The sequence below is a fragment of the Siphateles boraxobius genome, unplaced genomic scaffold, assembly GCF_051911475.1.
Source record: "Siphateles boraxobius isolate OS27281-9 unplaced genomic scaffold, OSU_SipBor_1 56, whole genome shotgun sequence".
NCBI classification, from domain to species: domain Eukaryota; kingdom Metazoa; phylum Chordata; class Actinopteri; order Cypriniformes; family Leuciscidae; genus Siphateles; species Siphateles boraxobius.
Window position 1 is genome coordinate 5,553,560 of NW_027509182.1, and position 16,610 is coordinate 5,570,169.

Here is a 16,610-nt window from a genome sequence, read left to right on the forward strand (position 1 = left end):
ACTTTCCTTCATTTGTAAGTCTTTTGAAACGCCCTTTTTTATATTATATGTATAATATTATATTATGAATATCTTTTTTTATTAATGCGCAAAACAATATAACGTTACAGGTACAAATAACAACTAGACTCAAAATTAAACAGAAGAGGAAAATGAAGTATATAGTAAATAGTAGTGTATATAGAAATGCAATATAGTAAATTGAAATTATAAACAAGTTTTGAGAATTAAAACAGGAAGATTTCAAACAACTGTAATGCCTGCAGACAATTAGACAATTTGGTGAATGGTAAGTGCCCTTTAACTAAATCCTTAATTACATCATCATGGATGGAAGTTACATAGTTTGTGACAGTTTTGTTCAGGAGCCCAAACAAGCAAAAAAATGTTTTGTGGTGTTGAACCCCTTTTAATAGTAAATCATTTTTAAATTACAACAAAGGTATACATAGGCCTATATATTTTTTAAGTTTGAGTTTAAAAGGACAGCATAACAGAAATTACCCAAATGGACAAAGGTCTCCATAATGTTCGACAAATGAATCCTGGTTCAAGACAGCTTGAGCCCTGTGTGTGATTTAAGTAAACTGTAGAGGGCAGCCTTCCTCTATATTTCTTTCATACTTTCCCAATTGAAAACTGGATAATTCTGGAAGATAAATTAGGTTGAATTACATTTCTTTGTTTTGGTGATGTCTTTCAGACAATTCTGATTACTGTTATAAGCAAGTTCCTTCTATAATATTTTTTTCATCATTTCATTATAACAATTATGTGTCTGGAGATTTTCTGTCTTATTCAGCACTACAGAATTAAACTCGAAATAACACAGTAATTAAGAACAATATATTCAGTGAGGCTGAATGACATATGCAAACATGCTCTTAGTAATCTCAATAACAGATATCATGGAAACTGTGATTTAGATAAAACCTGCCTGATATTTTCGACTGCTTCACTTTAGCAGACAGAGACTCTTCTTCAGATCTGCTAGGGAAAACCTGCATCTAAAATGATGTATCAAAATGGAAGGTTTCCAAGAGGCTGGAGACAAACATTGAATGTAACATATCTTTATTTTCATTTTTTTTGGGCCAAATTTTATTTTTTAAAAATGCAAGCATCAAACCACAAGTACTTAATTTACATCTATAAGTGAAATCAAAACATAAAACATTGCGGAACTGTTTGCGAACAATCTACAACGAGAATGATAGTTTGCGCTATTACAACATAATTTGCTCACAAGGACAGGCAGGAAAAAGGTGCCAGTGTAGTGGTTTGACAGTGTTCTGACAGTCTCAAATGACTCACACTTATATTTAGAGAGTGTAAATATTATTAAAATGTAACATTTGCACAAATATATAAAAAAGGATTCCTGTGTTTCTGTAACATCAATAAATGCAAAGCTTTTTTAAATGAGCAAAATAACAAAAATGGATAACATCAGCCTACTTTTTAGATTTTTGGATGGTATTTAACTGTAACATTAAGGGCTAAAAGAATGCATGAGCACAGCTATAATCAAATATGAATTGTCCAAGTGTGGTTTAGAATGGCAACAAAAGTCTGAAGATATTAGGTTTCGCTTCCTCCAACACTGATGTACATAACGTGTGTCATGTCCTTTTTGAACAAATGTAAAAGCCAAAGCCATCATGTCATCCACATTCAACAATATGAAACAAGAAAAACTCTGTAGATTAGAACAAATCACAATGACGACTGAATGATAGTAACAAAAGTCTAAAACAAAATGATTTAAGGATCCAAAAGTTTTCAGGCTAAACCATACAGCGTCTTTTTATAAAACGTATAATTATTCATGGCATTTACGAAAACAACAAAAACGTTCCCCTCACCAAATACAGAGACATGCGCAAAACGAACAAGACAACACAAAGGTTTCAGTGTAACTAACATTGATGTGAAATGAAGACACATTTCCGCAGGCACTGCAGTTGAGGCAAAAACAGAGGGAGCTGCAATTCCCCTCAGCAGTCAAAACACAAAGAGCTACAATTTCCTTCCCTACGACTATTTACAAACAGTAAATGAGCTCTGCAGTAGTTTGAGTTGGACCGTACACACACTTTTAAGTGTCAGCTCTGTTTTATCGGCTGAATCCTGGTCATGTTTATCCATTTCCTCGGTTTACTGCCAAGTTGAACAAGGTTTCTTAATATTGTGAAGGGCTCTGTGTACACATCTGTTATTCTCAATGACTTTACGTGGGTGTTTTAAGTAACAGCCTTTGAAACGGAATTTGCATTTATCATTTGGTCCATTGGGATTTACTGGAATATCAGAAGACATGACTAATTGTTCTGTACTGTACACAGAAAACAAAATCAACTTTCACCATATGAAAATCAAGGATTGCAAAACTAAATCTTTTCTGAACAGAGCTTAGAGAAGCACAAGTGGAACGAATTGGGTCACACAAATAGGATCAATAAAACATATTTATAATATATACATTTTTGTGGTCTAAAACAAGACGTCCACACTGCAGTCTGCATCGCGCTGATGAACTGAATTAAATTCAATGGGTAGTGGAAGCAAACCAGGTTAAGGTTAGGGTGGAGGGCAGGTTTAGGGGTCACTTTAAAAAATGATGGGTTGTTTCAACCCATGTTTGGGTCAAATATGGACCAACCAAACCATTGGTTCAAAGTCCCCCTGTAGTCAATCATTGTATCCCTTAAAACTCATATTCACCAAAATGACATATTTAAGCGTTTTAATGACATATTTAAGAGATCCACTCGTTGATGATCACATGTTGACATGATCGGTTACAAGGTTGTTTGTGACGTCAGAAACTAAGCAATTTCAAAACGCGTTTTTTTGAGACTGTCTTGGGTTCACTGCAGTTTTAAAGAGAAAATATGATTGGTGTTGACCTATGAATTTGCACATAGTTTGTCTTAAAGCACATTAAAAACACCACATAGACATATAGACAATATTAAAACCTTGATTTTCACCACAGGGGGACTTTCAATTTGTAAATAAAATTGTAAACCCATCGTTTGAGTTTGTCCATATTTGACCCAAACATGGGTTGAAACAACCCAGCATTTTTGTTTAGACTGTATTTGTTGTAGTGTTGTGTAAGCAATCAGCACTGTGATTGACATCAGCAATTAAATCTTGACATAACTGTGACTGACATCACTAATTCATAGTGGAGTTTTGTGTTGGACTGGTTTTTAATCAGGCGTCCACTACATAATGTATTTAATCCAGTACGTCATCGCGCAACAGGCTCCAGCGATGGCAGTCTCTCTAAAAAAGACATTGTGTCTCATTCGTTAAACAAGCAGAATGAATTTAGTCTGTAAAAGCATTTTTACATTCAAATCAATGTCACAATTTGCACGGTTTTGTCGCATCGCCAAAGCTTGAGGCGGTCTACATTGGATGTTCCAAATCCACTTGTCCTGTTGAAACTATCACAAGGAGTACGTCAGCACTAGAACGGGCCAACCAGTTTACTGACGGCGACTCTAAAGCCTCGTTCAGACTGTCCGTCCAAATCAGTTTTTTGTGCAAATCCGATTGAATTACGACCAGATTTAGCAAGTGTGAATGGCAAAAAATCACATGAAATGCGATCTTTGCAAATGCGTTTCGAGCTACTTTCAGATGTGGTTTGAAATCCTATTCAAGTCACATTTCTGTAAATCTGTTTCAGTCTGCTGGTGCACTGGGGTGTGTTTCCCATTATATAAGCGTTTAATTCGCTGCTTAACTACCGTAGTACGATGCATTGTTGAAGAAATCAACTAGCTAGTCACGACTTTCCCAAAACTGAAGTGTCGCATATTGGTCGTTCAACCACGTTGGTTACTGATGTCACGCACGTGGTGGAGTAATAACTACTTTTAATGAATTTGTTTGAGATCGAATTAATAACAGATGGTTTGCTATAAATTACAGACATGGCATCTAAGGAATATTTCTCATTTTTCTCAGTTATTTTGCTTTATTTCTAGATTCAATCATAGGCTTGTTCTTACGTAATTGAGCATGTGCGCACATGCGCACTCTCCGAAAACGACGCTTTAAATCTCTTGGCAACCTAAAAGACGTAAATGATAAATATGTATTCTAAATAAAAGATACAGATTGTACTGAATGTCAGCTTGGTTATGTGGCTCAAGATAAGGATTCATTGAGTCCACATGTCATGTAAACAAGAAACTATGTTTCTAACCACAGGTCGAGAGCTGTAGTTCCAACCACACAACTTTCCTATGCTGTTTGCGAAAGTTCGTTAGAACGATGGTTTCGGGAAACACCGACTCGTTGAACTACCCTGATTACGACGGAACTTGCGGCCATAGTTGGCTAATGATGCTTTTGGGAATCACACCCCCGATCAGATTTCGCGTGGTTTATGTGACTTTCTCACGCCACGTAAAACGTCAGACGTTGTTATAGGAAACATGCTAAAAGTCGCTGCTGAAACATGGTTGTGTTGCTTCAAAGTGTCGGGGGAGCAGAAAATGAAAATATATAACGGAGACATGTTATATATTGTAGACTGCCTCATACTGTAAGTAGTCCAGTGCGGCAGCAACACATTTACATTCTGTAAATAAGACAACATCTGTATTGCAAACCCTTGGAGTTGTTGTAGTAGTTTTTGGCGCATGCTACCAACATTGCCATATTGTTTTTGGAGAAATTCCGGAAAACAAAAGAGCGGCATGGAACACACAAATCGGATCAGGGGTGCGTTTCCCAAAGTAAACTATGGTCACAAGTTCCGTCGTTCCCAATAGACAGTTCAATGGAAATTGCGATCATAGTTGGCAAACGATGTTTTTCGGAAACACACCCCTGAACAGTTGCCATACAAAATGTGGACAGTCAATAATTTTAGATCAGATTCCAATCAGTTACACAAATAATCCGATTTGGACTGACAGGTGTGAACGTAGCCAAAGCGTTGCATCCTGTGTAGACAGCATCAATGTAGACAGTTTTTTTCAACCAGTTTGCTCTGTAATTCATTTTGCTTGTTTTTCATGGAAAAGGTCCACTGTCTTGAATTGGTCGATTGTTGAAGAAAAACATTGAAGAACAGTAGAAAATAGAGAACAATCTTCCTTTATGGATCGGCTCGCTTACGTCCCATTTATCCAAGCATGAATACTGCTGCTCACACACGAGATACAAAAGTACAGTCCACTTTATCCAGAAAAGGTGGCTGCTCCACAAGACGGCCTCCCGCTCTTAAGACTTGATGTTGGGTCAGCAGGGAGTCCATTTTAGTCCACGACCATCCTCCGTTTATGAGCTAAGGATGTTGTTCTTTATTTCAGGAAAAAGCACCATGTAATAAAGTTAAAGGGATGTTCCTGATGGCCATCTCATCTTGATAATTGCTATGTACTTTGAATAAGAGTTAAGTATAGATGGTTACCTGGTCATTGAGAGGTTTCTTTTCCCCATTGACGCCCTTCAGTAGGACAGACTCCTCCGTCTTTTTTGCCTTCATCTCTACGACGATGTCATCTTTGCTTGTCTTCTCCTTGGTGCTGTAGGCATTAATGCTGTAGAGATTACACACCAATAACACACCGATACACAAGACACATTTGGCTGCACAGATGTTTTACTGTACTAAAATTATATCATAATCACTTGCCAAGACTTCATCAAATTACCCCAACAAAAAGTTATGTGGTCCCATAGTGAAGTCATGTTATTAAAATCTAATGTTTCCTGCTTTCATTTTTGAAAGTTTTTGTATGAATTTCATTCCTAAAATAGTAACATTTGATATGGTTCTAATCACTACATTAGTAAATGCAATAGTAAAAATAATACTTCATCTTTGTTCATGTTAATTTCTATGTGCACTAGCATTCAAAAGTTTGTCAGTAATATTTGTTTTTGGGTTTTGAAATAAATTAATACTTTTATTCAGGAAGGATTCATTAAATTGATAAAAAGTGACAGTAATAAATGTTGAATGTTACAAATGATTTCTGTTTCACATAAATGCTGTTCTTTTGAACTTCGCATTCATCAAAGAATCCTAAAAATATGTGCAATGTTTTCAACATTAATAATAATATGAATTCTTGAGCAGCAAATCAGCATATTAGAATGATTTCTGAAGGATCATGTGACACTGAAGTAATGACAGTTTTGCCATCACAGGAATTAATTAGGCCTATATTTTAAAAGATTTTAAAATAGAAGACAGTTATTTTAAATTGTTATATTATTATTTCACACTATTATGTTTTGTTCAGTATTTGTGATCAAATAAAAGCAGCCTTGGTGAATATAAGAGACTTTTTTTCACAAAATTAAAAAACTTGCTGACAACAAACTTTTAAAAGGTAGTTTATACTAATACATATTGAATAGTTTAAGTTGGATAAATTACCATTAATCTATGAACGAACATGAATTAACAATGAACACATATTTAACATATTTCTAAATTACCATTAACCTAGATTTGTCACATGTCTGTCCTGTCTTGTTATGCACATGGGTGTTTTGTTATTTTGAGCCATGTGCTCTTGTCATTGTTTAATCCCTCCCCCTTGTTATCTGATTATTGGTTTAATTGCTCCACCTGTCTCTCGTTACCCTCCTTTGTTTGCCTCCCTATTTAGTCTTCCTGTGTTTGCTATCCTGTGCTCGTTCGTTGTATTTGTTACGTGTTTTGTATGCTGTGCCTGTTCCTGCCCTGCCTTGTCTGTTTTTGGACTTAGTTTTGGTTTGTTTATTTTATGTTTTGTCCTATTAAAACACTTCTTGATCTGCACTTGAATCCACGGAATTATTCCCGGTCCCACCGTGACAGAACGAACGAGCCCATGTGGATTCAGCGGAGCGAACTCTCTCCTGAGGGGAGAGAGATTGGGATTTCAGAGAGAGAATGGGACGGTTCACGTCACGTCTGCCCAGCGAGAGACGGTTCACGTCACGTCTGCCCAGCGAGAGACTGTTCACGTCACGTCTGCCCAGCGAGAGACTGTTCACGTCACGTCTGCCCAGCGAGAGACTGTTCACGTCACGTCTGCCCAGCGAGAGACTGTTCACGTCACGTCTGCCCAGCGAGAGACTGTTCACGTCACGTCTGCCCAGCGAGAGACTGTTCACGTCACGTCTGCCCAGCGAGAGACTGTTCACGTCACGTCTGCCCAGCGAGAGACTGTTACGTCACGTCTGCCCAGCGAGAGACTGTTCACGTCACGTCTGCCCAGCGAGAGACTGTTCACGTCACGTCTGCCCAGCGAGAGACTGTTCACGTCACGTCTGCCCAGCGAGAGACTGTTCACGTCACGTCTGCCCAGCGAGAGACTGTTCACGTCACGTCTGCCCAGCGAGAGACTGTTCACGTCACGTCTGCCCAGCGAGAGACTGTTCACGTCACGTCTGCCCAGCGAGAGACTGAGCACGTCCAGTCTGCCCAGTCTGAGACTGAGCACATCCAGTCTGCCCAGTCTGAGACAGATCCGGAAATGCCCATTTGTGTGGCCGCCAAGGCAGTTACGGACTATCTGGAGCGTCTGGCTCGGATCCTGGACATGCCCGTGTCTGCTGTTCCAGAGCCGGAGGCGGAGCCAGTGCCCGTTCCTGAGCCGGAGGCGGAGCCAGTGCCCGTTCCTGAGCCGGAGGCGGAGCCAGTGCCCGTTCCTGAGCCGGAGGCGGAGCCAGTGCCCGTTCCTGAGCCGGAGGCGGAGCCAGTGCCCGTTCCTGAGCCGGAGGCGGAGCCAGTGCCCGTTCCTGAGCCGGAGGCGGAGCCAGTGCCCGTTCCTGAGCCGGAGGCGGAGCCAGTGCCCGTTCCTGAGCCGGAGGCGGAGCCAGTGCCCGTTCCAGAGCCGGAGGCAGAGCCAGTGCCCGTTCCAGAGCCGGAGGCAGAGCCGGTGCCCGTTCCAGAGCCGGAGGCAGAGCCGGTGCCCGTTCCAGAGCCGGAGGCAGAGCCGGTGCCCGTTCCAGAGCCGGAGGCAGAGCCGGTGCCCGTTCCAGAGCCGGAGGCAGAGCCGGTGCCCGTTCCAGAGCCGGAGGCAGAGCCGGTGCCCGTTCCAGAGCCGGAGGCAGAGCCGGTGCCCGTTCCAGAGCCGGAGGCAGAGCCGGTGCCCGTTCCAGAGCCGGAGGCAGAGCCGGTGCCCGTTCCAGAGCCGGAGGCAGAGCCGGTGCCCGTTCCAGAGCCGGAGGCAGAGCCGGTGCCCGTTCCAGAGCCGGAGGCAGAGCCGGTGCCCGTTCCAGAGCCGGAGGCAGAGCCGGTGCCCGTTCCAGAGCCGGAGGCAGAGCCGGTGCCCGTTCCAGAGCCGGAGGCAGAGCCGGTGCCCGTTCCAGAGCCGGAGGCAGAGCCGGTGCCCGTTCCAGAGCCGGAGGCAGAGCCGGTGCCCGTTCCAGAGCCGGAGGCAGAGCCGGTGCCCGTTCCAGAGCCGGAGGCAGAGCCGGTGCCCGTTCCAGAGCCGGAGGCAGAGCCGGTGCCCGTTCCAGAGCCGGAGGCAGAGCCGGTGCCCGTTCCAGAGCCGGAGGCAGAGCCGGTGCCCGTTCCAGAGCCGGAGGCAGAGCCGGTGCCCGTTCCAGAGCCGGAGGCAGAGCCGGTGCCCGTTCCAGAGCCGGAGGCAGAGCCGGTGCCCGTTCCAGAGCCGGAGGCAGAGCCGGTGCCCGTTCCAGAGCCGGAGGCAGAGCCGGTGCCCGTTCCAGAGCCGGTGCCCGTTCCAGAGCCGGTGCCCGTTCCAGAGCCGGTGCCCGTTCCAGAGCCGGTGCCCGTTCCAGAGCCGGTGCCCGTTCCAGAGCCGGTGCCCGTTCCAGAGCCGGTGCCCGTTCCAGAGCCGGTGCCCGTTCCAGAGCCGGTGCCCGTTCCAGAGCCGGTGCCCGTTCCAGAGCCGGTGCCCGTTCCAGAGCCGGTGCCCGTTCCAGAGCCGGTGCCCGTTCCAGAGCCGGTGTCCGTTCCTAACCCGGTGTCTGTTCCAGAGCCGGAGGCAGAGCCAGTGTCTGTTCCAAAGCCAGTGCCTGCTCCAGTGCATGAGCCGGTGTCTGTTCATGAGCCGGTGTCTGTTGCTGTTCCTGTGCCCTGGCCGCCCGAGGGGTCTTCACCGCCCTGGCCGCCCGAGGGGTCTTCACCGCCCTGGCCGCCCGAGGGGTCTTCACCGCCCTGGCCGCCCGAGGGGTCGTCTGCTTCGCCCTGGCCGCCCGAGGGGTCGTCTGCTTCGCCCTGGCCGCCCGAGGGGTCGTCTGCTTCGCCCTGGCCGCCCGAGGGGTCGTCTGCTTCGCCCTGGCCGCCCGAGGGGTCGTCTGCTTCGCCCTGGCCGCCCGAGGGGTCGTCTGCTTCGCCCTGGCCGCCCGAGGGGTCGTCTGCTTCGCCCTGGCCGCCCGAGGGGTCGTCTGCTTCGCCCTGGCCGCCCGAGGGGTCGTCTGCTTCGCCCTCGTCTGCTTCGCCCTGGCCGCCCGAGGGGTCGTCTGCTTCGCCCTGGCCGCCCGAGGGGTCGTCTGCTTCGCCCTGGCCGCCCGAGGGGTCGTCTGCTTCGCCCTGGCCGCCCGAGGGGTCGTCTGCTTCGCCCTGGCCGCCCGAGGGGTCGTCTGCTTCGCCCCCTGCCGCCCGAGGGGTCGTCTGCTTCGCCCTGGCCGCCCGATGGACTTGTCTGCTTCGCCCTGGCCGCCCGATGGACTGTCTGCTTCGCCCTGGCCCCCGGCTAAACCATCACCCCCTGTTTCTGTTCCCTTTCATGGACCTGGCCCCCCATCCCTCCCCCTGATCCTCCACCATTCCACCTCCCTCCTGAACTCTTGTGTTGTGTGTTTTGCCCTGGTCTGTCTCTCCTGTTCCCCCCCTGGCCTGTCCCTCCTGTCCCGCCCGGGTCGGATGGAGCGTCTGGTAGCCGCTCCGTAGGGAGGGGGTTATGTCACATGTCTGTCCTGTCTTGTTATGCACATGGGTGTTTTGTTATTTTGAGCCATGTGCTCTTGTCATTGTTTAATCCCTCCCCCTTGTTATCTGATTATTGGTTTAATTGCTCCACCTGTCTGTCTCGTTACCCTCCTTTGTTTGCCTCCCTATTTAGTCTTCCTGTGTTTGCTGTCCTGTGCTCGTTCGTTGTATTTGTTACATGTTTTGTATGCTGTGCCTGTTCCTGCCCTGCCTTGTCTGTTTTTGGATTGCCTTGTCTGTTTTTGGATTTAGTTTTGGTTTGTTTATTTTATGTTTTGTCCTATTAAAACACTTCTTGATCTGCACTTGAATCCACGGAATTATTCCCGGTCCCACCGTGACAAGATTAATAAATGCTGTAAAAACATTAAGTTCATGACACCTATTATAAACTAAACCTAATTAAACCATGTTATTCAATGTTTTCATGAAACAGTAATAGAGATGCCCAAACTTTTCACTGGTATATCATGGTACTTCATATGTCATATACCATAAAGTTCACATGGTGGTACTGCAGCATCTTTAGATGCAAAAATCATGATAATACCATATCAACTTGTATAATAATGCAGGGTTTTTTAGACCCCCAAATATGACCATCCCCATGCAGGACCACTATTGTTAAAATGGAGCTATGTATTTTCATGTGTAAAGACCCACTTTTTACAATAAAAATGTTATATTATAAGTATGAGTAAAATATTATTTTGTAAAATATTTGTATTTATTACATTACATTTATATGTTTTTGTTTATACATGCTATAGTACTGTTGGATTTATTTACTTTTTTATTATTTATTTATTTTATTATTTATATCATTATTTATAATGCATTCATTATTTTCATCCAATTATTAATTTATTTGATTTAAAGATCATTTGTATTATTGTTATTTTTTATTTTTTTTAATTACCTGAAAATACGTTTTTCCTGTAAACTTATCCACAGATCCTCTCACACTCCAATGCAGCCAGTTTGAAAACCCTTGTACTAATATGAATGTATACGAAGGAGAAAAAACTATTACGTACATTTCTTGCTTGCCTGAGCGTCCACAGGGTAACTTGCCCTTTTTATACAGGAAGTAGAAGACGCTGCCCAGGATGGCCAGCAACAGGATGCTCACAATAATCACCACAATAATCACTCCACTATTATCAACTGCAAAGAGAACAAGAGACGTCAACATCAGCATGACTGACTGACATATAATAACCAATGAATTACCCTTTCAACAAGACTAATAAAGACTAGATTAATTCATGCTGAAATGCAATAAATGTGCTTTCGGGCAAAATACAAAAGTGAAATCTCATACCAGAACACTGAAGGGCACGTTACACTGCACTTTTTAACAATGGCTGGAACATTTGTATTCAAAACGTCTGCCACATGACAAGGACGCATGTCCTTGTAAATGAGACGAGTTTGGTATATGAAACATAATTAGAATGTTTTAGTAAACTAGAATAAGAGACTCTTATTCCTCAGAGTCAAATAAAGAAAATTAAGGAGCGCCATTCAGAGGAAGCGTCATCAAATGCTATAAATAAACAGTGAGAGACGACAAACAATTGTCTGGGAATGGATTTTATGAGTTAAATCTACTCAATAAAACAGCAGGCTGCCACCACAATGTTCACCATAATATAGTTTAACAGTCTCAGTTGCAGCCCAGCACTTCAAAACATTTGTTAATATATTCACATAGAACTAATTATACATTCATCTTGGAAAACATTCAGCGCTAAATCTGCCCCTGCTATCTGAAGTAATGTCTGCTTCAATTTTTGCTAGCTTTTTTTTTTTTTTTGCACTATGACTTTTCTTCACACAGAATTTTAAATATGCCCAGAGGCTGACACGAAGAGCCAAGCTAACCGAGCTGCTGTGGAGGCTTCACCATATAAAATCTATGAATTATTCAAGTACATAAGATGATCTTTCATTGTTTGGTTGGGATGGATTTTGCAGGGATTAAATGGACTGGGTGTTGATTTAAAACTTATGATCTGTTATGAACAGAAGATGAAAAAAATAAATGTTACCTGAAGTTTTTCTAGCCGTTGGAGTCTGGGAAAATGGAACTGGGCGAAAACAAGGAACAAGATTAAAATTTTTTGATTCCAAACAGCAAGTATGACCAGTGAAATCAAACAAGCGACAGTAAAGACATTTATTATGCTACATCTGTTTTTAACATACTGTAATGATGTAATGATGCTGAAAATTATATATAAAAAATAAATATATATATATATTAAAATATCAATATTTTAAAATGTATTAAAATAGAAAACAGTTATTTTAAATTGTAATAATACTTCACAAAAATACTGTTTTTACTGAATTTTTCATGAAATAAATGCAGCCTTGAACAACAGAAGAACGGTAGTGTACCGTATGTACACATTTGGAAAATTAATGATTTTTTTTTTTATAAATTAAATTAATCTAAATCGATACCCAAATATTAAATTGAAATGTATTAATTTTATATATTTAATTTGAAATAATGAATTATAATATAATAAAAAATAACAATAAAATTAATAATGTATGTATGAAATTGTACACAATAATCGAATGTATAGATATTACATGTACCTATATTCAAATAAATAGTACATTTATTATTATACGATACATTTAGTCAATTATGTTTAAATACATTGAGTGTATAATCAAAATACTATTTAACAAAATTGATCATTTTCATCATCATTAATTATAGTGATTATGTTTCTTTATTTTCAGTGTAAACAAGGAAAATATCGTGTCTTACTGCTCCTGATGTTGTAGGTCTTGGTCTCTATTCCAAAGTCATTTGTTGAATTGCAGATAGCAACCATGTCAGTGGTAACTTTAAGCATCACAACACTGTGGACTTGCTCCTCCGTTTCTCTTTTAACAACCTCACGCCAGCTCTGAGAGTACAACACACACATACAAGACAAAAGCGTCAATCAAAGCTCTGTGTAACACGAGCAGAGGACTGAGAGGAAATCTGTGTTACCTGGCTGCCAGTGATGCTCCAGGTGATGGTGGGTCGAGGGTAACCTCTCACCTCACAGCTCAAATTTAACCAGCCCCCGACCTTTTCTGTCAGCTCAATCTCCCTCTCCGCATCCTTCATCTGAGGCGCACCTAGAGGAACAGATCCAGTAACAACTTGAGAAATATATTGCTACTAAATGTATAGTTCTTTATTATGCCCTTTATTATGTTCAAAAAACATTATTTTCCCCATATTTTACAATTTTTAAATGCAGCCCTGTTAATTTCCTGTCTCTACGAACTCCCTCCTACTAAGAAAAAGCTGTGTGTTTAAAAAAAGTGTTGTGATTGGTCATCTGCTTCCAGCGTGTTTCGGATATGTCACGCCCTTACCATAACTGTTAGTTTTTTGTTTTTTTACAGTATATGGTTTCAACACACTACTAATGCAACTCAACCAGGCCTCGCCAGTTTTTTGCTTATGCCTTGGGCTGTCAGGGTTGGGTTAAGGGATGAGGCGAGGACTCAAGATGCCGAAAAAATGGTAATAGTAAAATTAAAGAAAAACTACCCCGTATGGGTTTTTCAAATTTGACTGGCAGCAGGGCTGGGCTGGAAACCGCAAGAGAAGTTCTTCACAGGACTAGACACGATCACAAGCCATGTGCTCAAACAAAACAAGGCAAGAACACGCAGCCAATGAGAGCACTCACCGACTGTGTATCCATACAAAACAGGACAACATGAGAGCACACGGTCGATGAAACACATGAGCCACGTGCTACACAGAACAAAACACACACACGGACAGAAGAGCGTACGGCCTGGCGCTGGAGAGTGAGCAAATGCTCATTCCGTGCGCTTTGGCCGGTTACAATAGAAGACAAATCCATGGAGCATGAAAGTCCGAAATCTGACACAGGACCGAATCCTAACTAGACCGAAGTGCCGGGATCTGAACACCACGCTCGGCACACAAAACAACTCAGGTGGACAGAAGAGCGCACGGCCCAAGCGAACTCGAAAACGCACACTCACCATGACAAGAAAAGACAATAGGATTGTCAGGGCTCTGTTACCAAACTAAGAATAAACAGACCGAAGTTAACAAAACTAAAAATGGGCAGGAATTATTTAAATGAGGAATAATTTGCAGTGTACGTTCCCGTAAGATAACTCAAGACTACAATGGAGGCGTTTCAGGGAGTCCAAAAATAGTGTGCACTGATATAGAGAATAACTCCCTTTGGGGTGACTTTGTGGTTTGTTACTTTGCAAAAAAAATTCATGCTCAAAAAGCAAGTTACACACTAAAAAAAGTTAGTGAAAATGTAAAAAAGCATAAAAGATCAATCTTTAAAGTGCAATATGTTCTTTCTGGAAGTTGTTGCAGAACATTGTTGATATTTGAAATCAACCCAAACAAACACACCCCTCTCTTCATTGCTCCGCCTCCAAAGCTCACCCTCCAATCCTAACTGTCCTGCTCCAAGTCGGCCTCGAACTGGCGAGTGCACAACAAACAAAACACCGCAATATCAAGCAGTCATCAAGTCTGCACAACACTCACTAGCTGGCCTTACACACGCAATGCAAGAGTGGATGTCTATTTATAGCAGAAGTGCAACAAAATAAGGCGTCACGAAAAATAAAGCGAAGATGAATGAACGACAAGAAACGTCAAAAAATGTACAAGAGAAAATACAAACAAGAGTTAGTCGTTAAATGTCAAAAGCACAGCAGCTCGAGACAAACCTTTTTTTCTAATATTAACGCGGCTCCTAAAGCACTTTCCTGAACATAACCCTTCAGTTTCCAGTGATATTCTTATGAGCTTTTCTCTTTTGTTATGTCTCTCAGCCATCTCTCTTTCTACAGTCTTCCTCTCTCCTCCACTGTAATATGCCCCCTAATGCTGATTGGCTACACGTTTGTTGTTTTTTCTGGTTGTGTTGGCCCAACCAACTTTCAAACAGCGTTTTTCAAATATCACCTACTCCACCTTTAAATACTTGATGAGCTCTCCCTTACCCTGTACGATGATATGGACAGAACCGCTGGTCTGCAGGCCTGGAAGAGACGGTACAGTCACTGCACAGTCATACTGTCCAGCTGTCTCATATGTGGCGTCATGCAGCTGCATTACGTGTCCTCTTGCGACCTCAATCCCATCCTGCACACAAACAAATTCAGAGGAACAAGTGAGGTGAAAAGAAGCTCTAAACATAATGTGGAAGACTACATGAATGTGTCCAGACTGCTGTATCACACTGCAGTGTTACCTTAAACCACACAGTAGTGGTCTCTAAAGACGATAGGGCATTGCAGGTGGCTGTCAGACTCTCTCCTTTCAGCATGACCTCGGAGTCTTTAGGCATCACCACAGCTGGGTCCAGATCTACACACACACACACACACACACAGAGACAAACACATAAACCTAGACATCTGTGACTGAACCCGTGGCAGCAAATGAAGCATTCTGGTTGAGTACCATCTGTAAACGGGTCAATAATTGACTGAAAGGAATTATATCAGCTTCATTTAATGAAGGTGAGTAAGTGATGACGGAATTAATTTCATTCATATTGCACCAGCAAAACATAATAATTGTATTATTATTATTTATTTATTTTGAATACTATATATATGTGTATTTTACAATATAGAAAGTATATATACTGTATATATAATGAATAATTTAATTCATTTTTCAACAAAAAAAAACCTCACTGCTAATACATTTGGCTCCTTTACATTAAATAAATAAAAAATTCTCCTAATTTGTTTTTCACTTTGGACTAAAGCATCTGCAAAATTAATAAATGTACACTACAGTTCAAAAGTGTGGGGATGGAAAGATATTTTTTATATTTTTGAAAGAATTGTCTTAGTCTCACCAGTGCTGCATTTATTTGATCAAAAATATAGTAATGTTGTGGAATATTATTAAAATTTAAAATAACTGTTCTATTTGAATATATTTTGAAAAGTCATTTATTCCTGTGATGGGAAATATAACTTTGTATCACCAATTACTCCAGTCTTTTAGTGTCATTTCTTCAGAAATCATTCTAATATGTTGATTTGATGCTCAAGAAACATTTATTATTATTATTATTGTTGAAAGCGGTGCTTAATATTTTTGTGGAAACCATGATTATGATTTTTTTCAGGATTCTCTGCTAAATAAAAAGTTCAAAAGAACAATATTTATTTGAAATATATATACATTTTTGTTCATAAATCTGCCATGTTTGATACATGTAATGCATCCTTGCTGAATAAAATTATTAATTTCTTTAAAGAATAAATAAATAATATAAAACATAATAGTAAATGTTATTCAACATTATTAAGATACCAGTTCTAATGGATAATAATATAATGGTGGAGCGCAATTTATTTGCAGTCAAAGTCAGGGTGTGTAAAATGGAGAAGCAGAACTCACAGTGCACAGTGAGCTGTAGGGTGTCCACCACCTCGTCACTGTTCACTGCATCCAGGTCCAGAGAGTGACATTCATACACATCACTGTTTGCTCGAGACACCTCCTTCAGAACCAGCAGCCCATGATAGGAATCCAGCTCCACATCTGACTGTTATGAGCAGGACAGAGAGAACAGCGGGAATGTCTATCATGCTGATTAAGATTTCCTTTAAATTATAAATTGTCATACTC

The 16,610-nt window shown here is 41.9% G+C and overlaps 1 protein-coding gene across 3 annotated transcripts in view; it reads right to left on the reverse strand.

The window, feature by feature from the left end:
* Positions 1-1,057: 1,057 nt before the first annotated feature.
* Positions 1,058-16,610, reverse strand: part of mcama (melanoma cell adhesion molecule a) — a 72,242-nt gene continuing 56,689 nt past the window's right edge. For 2 of the 3 annotated variants that reach the window (XM_077206530.1, XM_077206532.1), the window contains exons 8-16: positions 16,380-16,527; positions 15,211-15,326; positions 14,960-15,101; positions 12,948-13,078; positions 12,717-12,858; positions 11,980-12,018; positions 10,963-11,092; positions 5,441-5,570; positions 1,058-5,328 (exon numbers count right to left, since the gene is read on the reverse strand). In XM_077206530.1, the coding sequence (XP_077062645.1) occupies positions 5,308-5,328; positions 5,441-5,570; positions 10,963-11,092; positions 11,980-12,018; positions 12,717-12,858; positions 12,948-13,078; positions 14,960-15,101; positions 15,211-15,326; positions 16,380-16,527 (999 nt within the window). In that variant the 3' untranslated portion in view covers positions 1,058-5,307. The remainder of the gene's footprint in view (positions 5,329-5,440; positions 5,571-10,962; positions 11,093-11,979; positions 12,019-12,716; positions 12,859-12,947; positions 13,079-14,959; positions 15,102-15,210; positions 15,327-16,379; positions 16,528-16,610) is intronic. The other variant, XM_077206531.1, reaches the window with a different exon arrangement.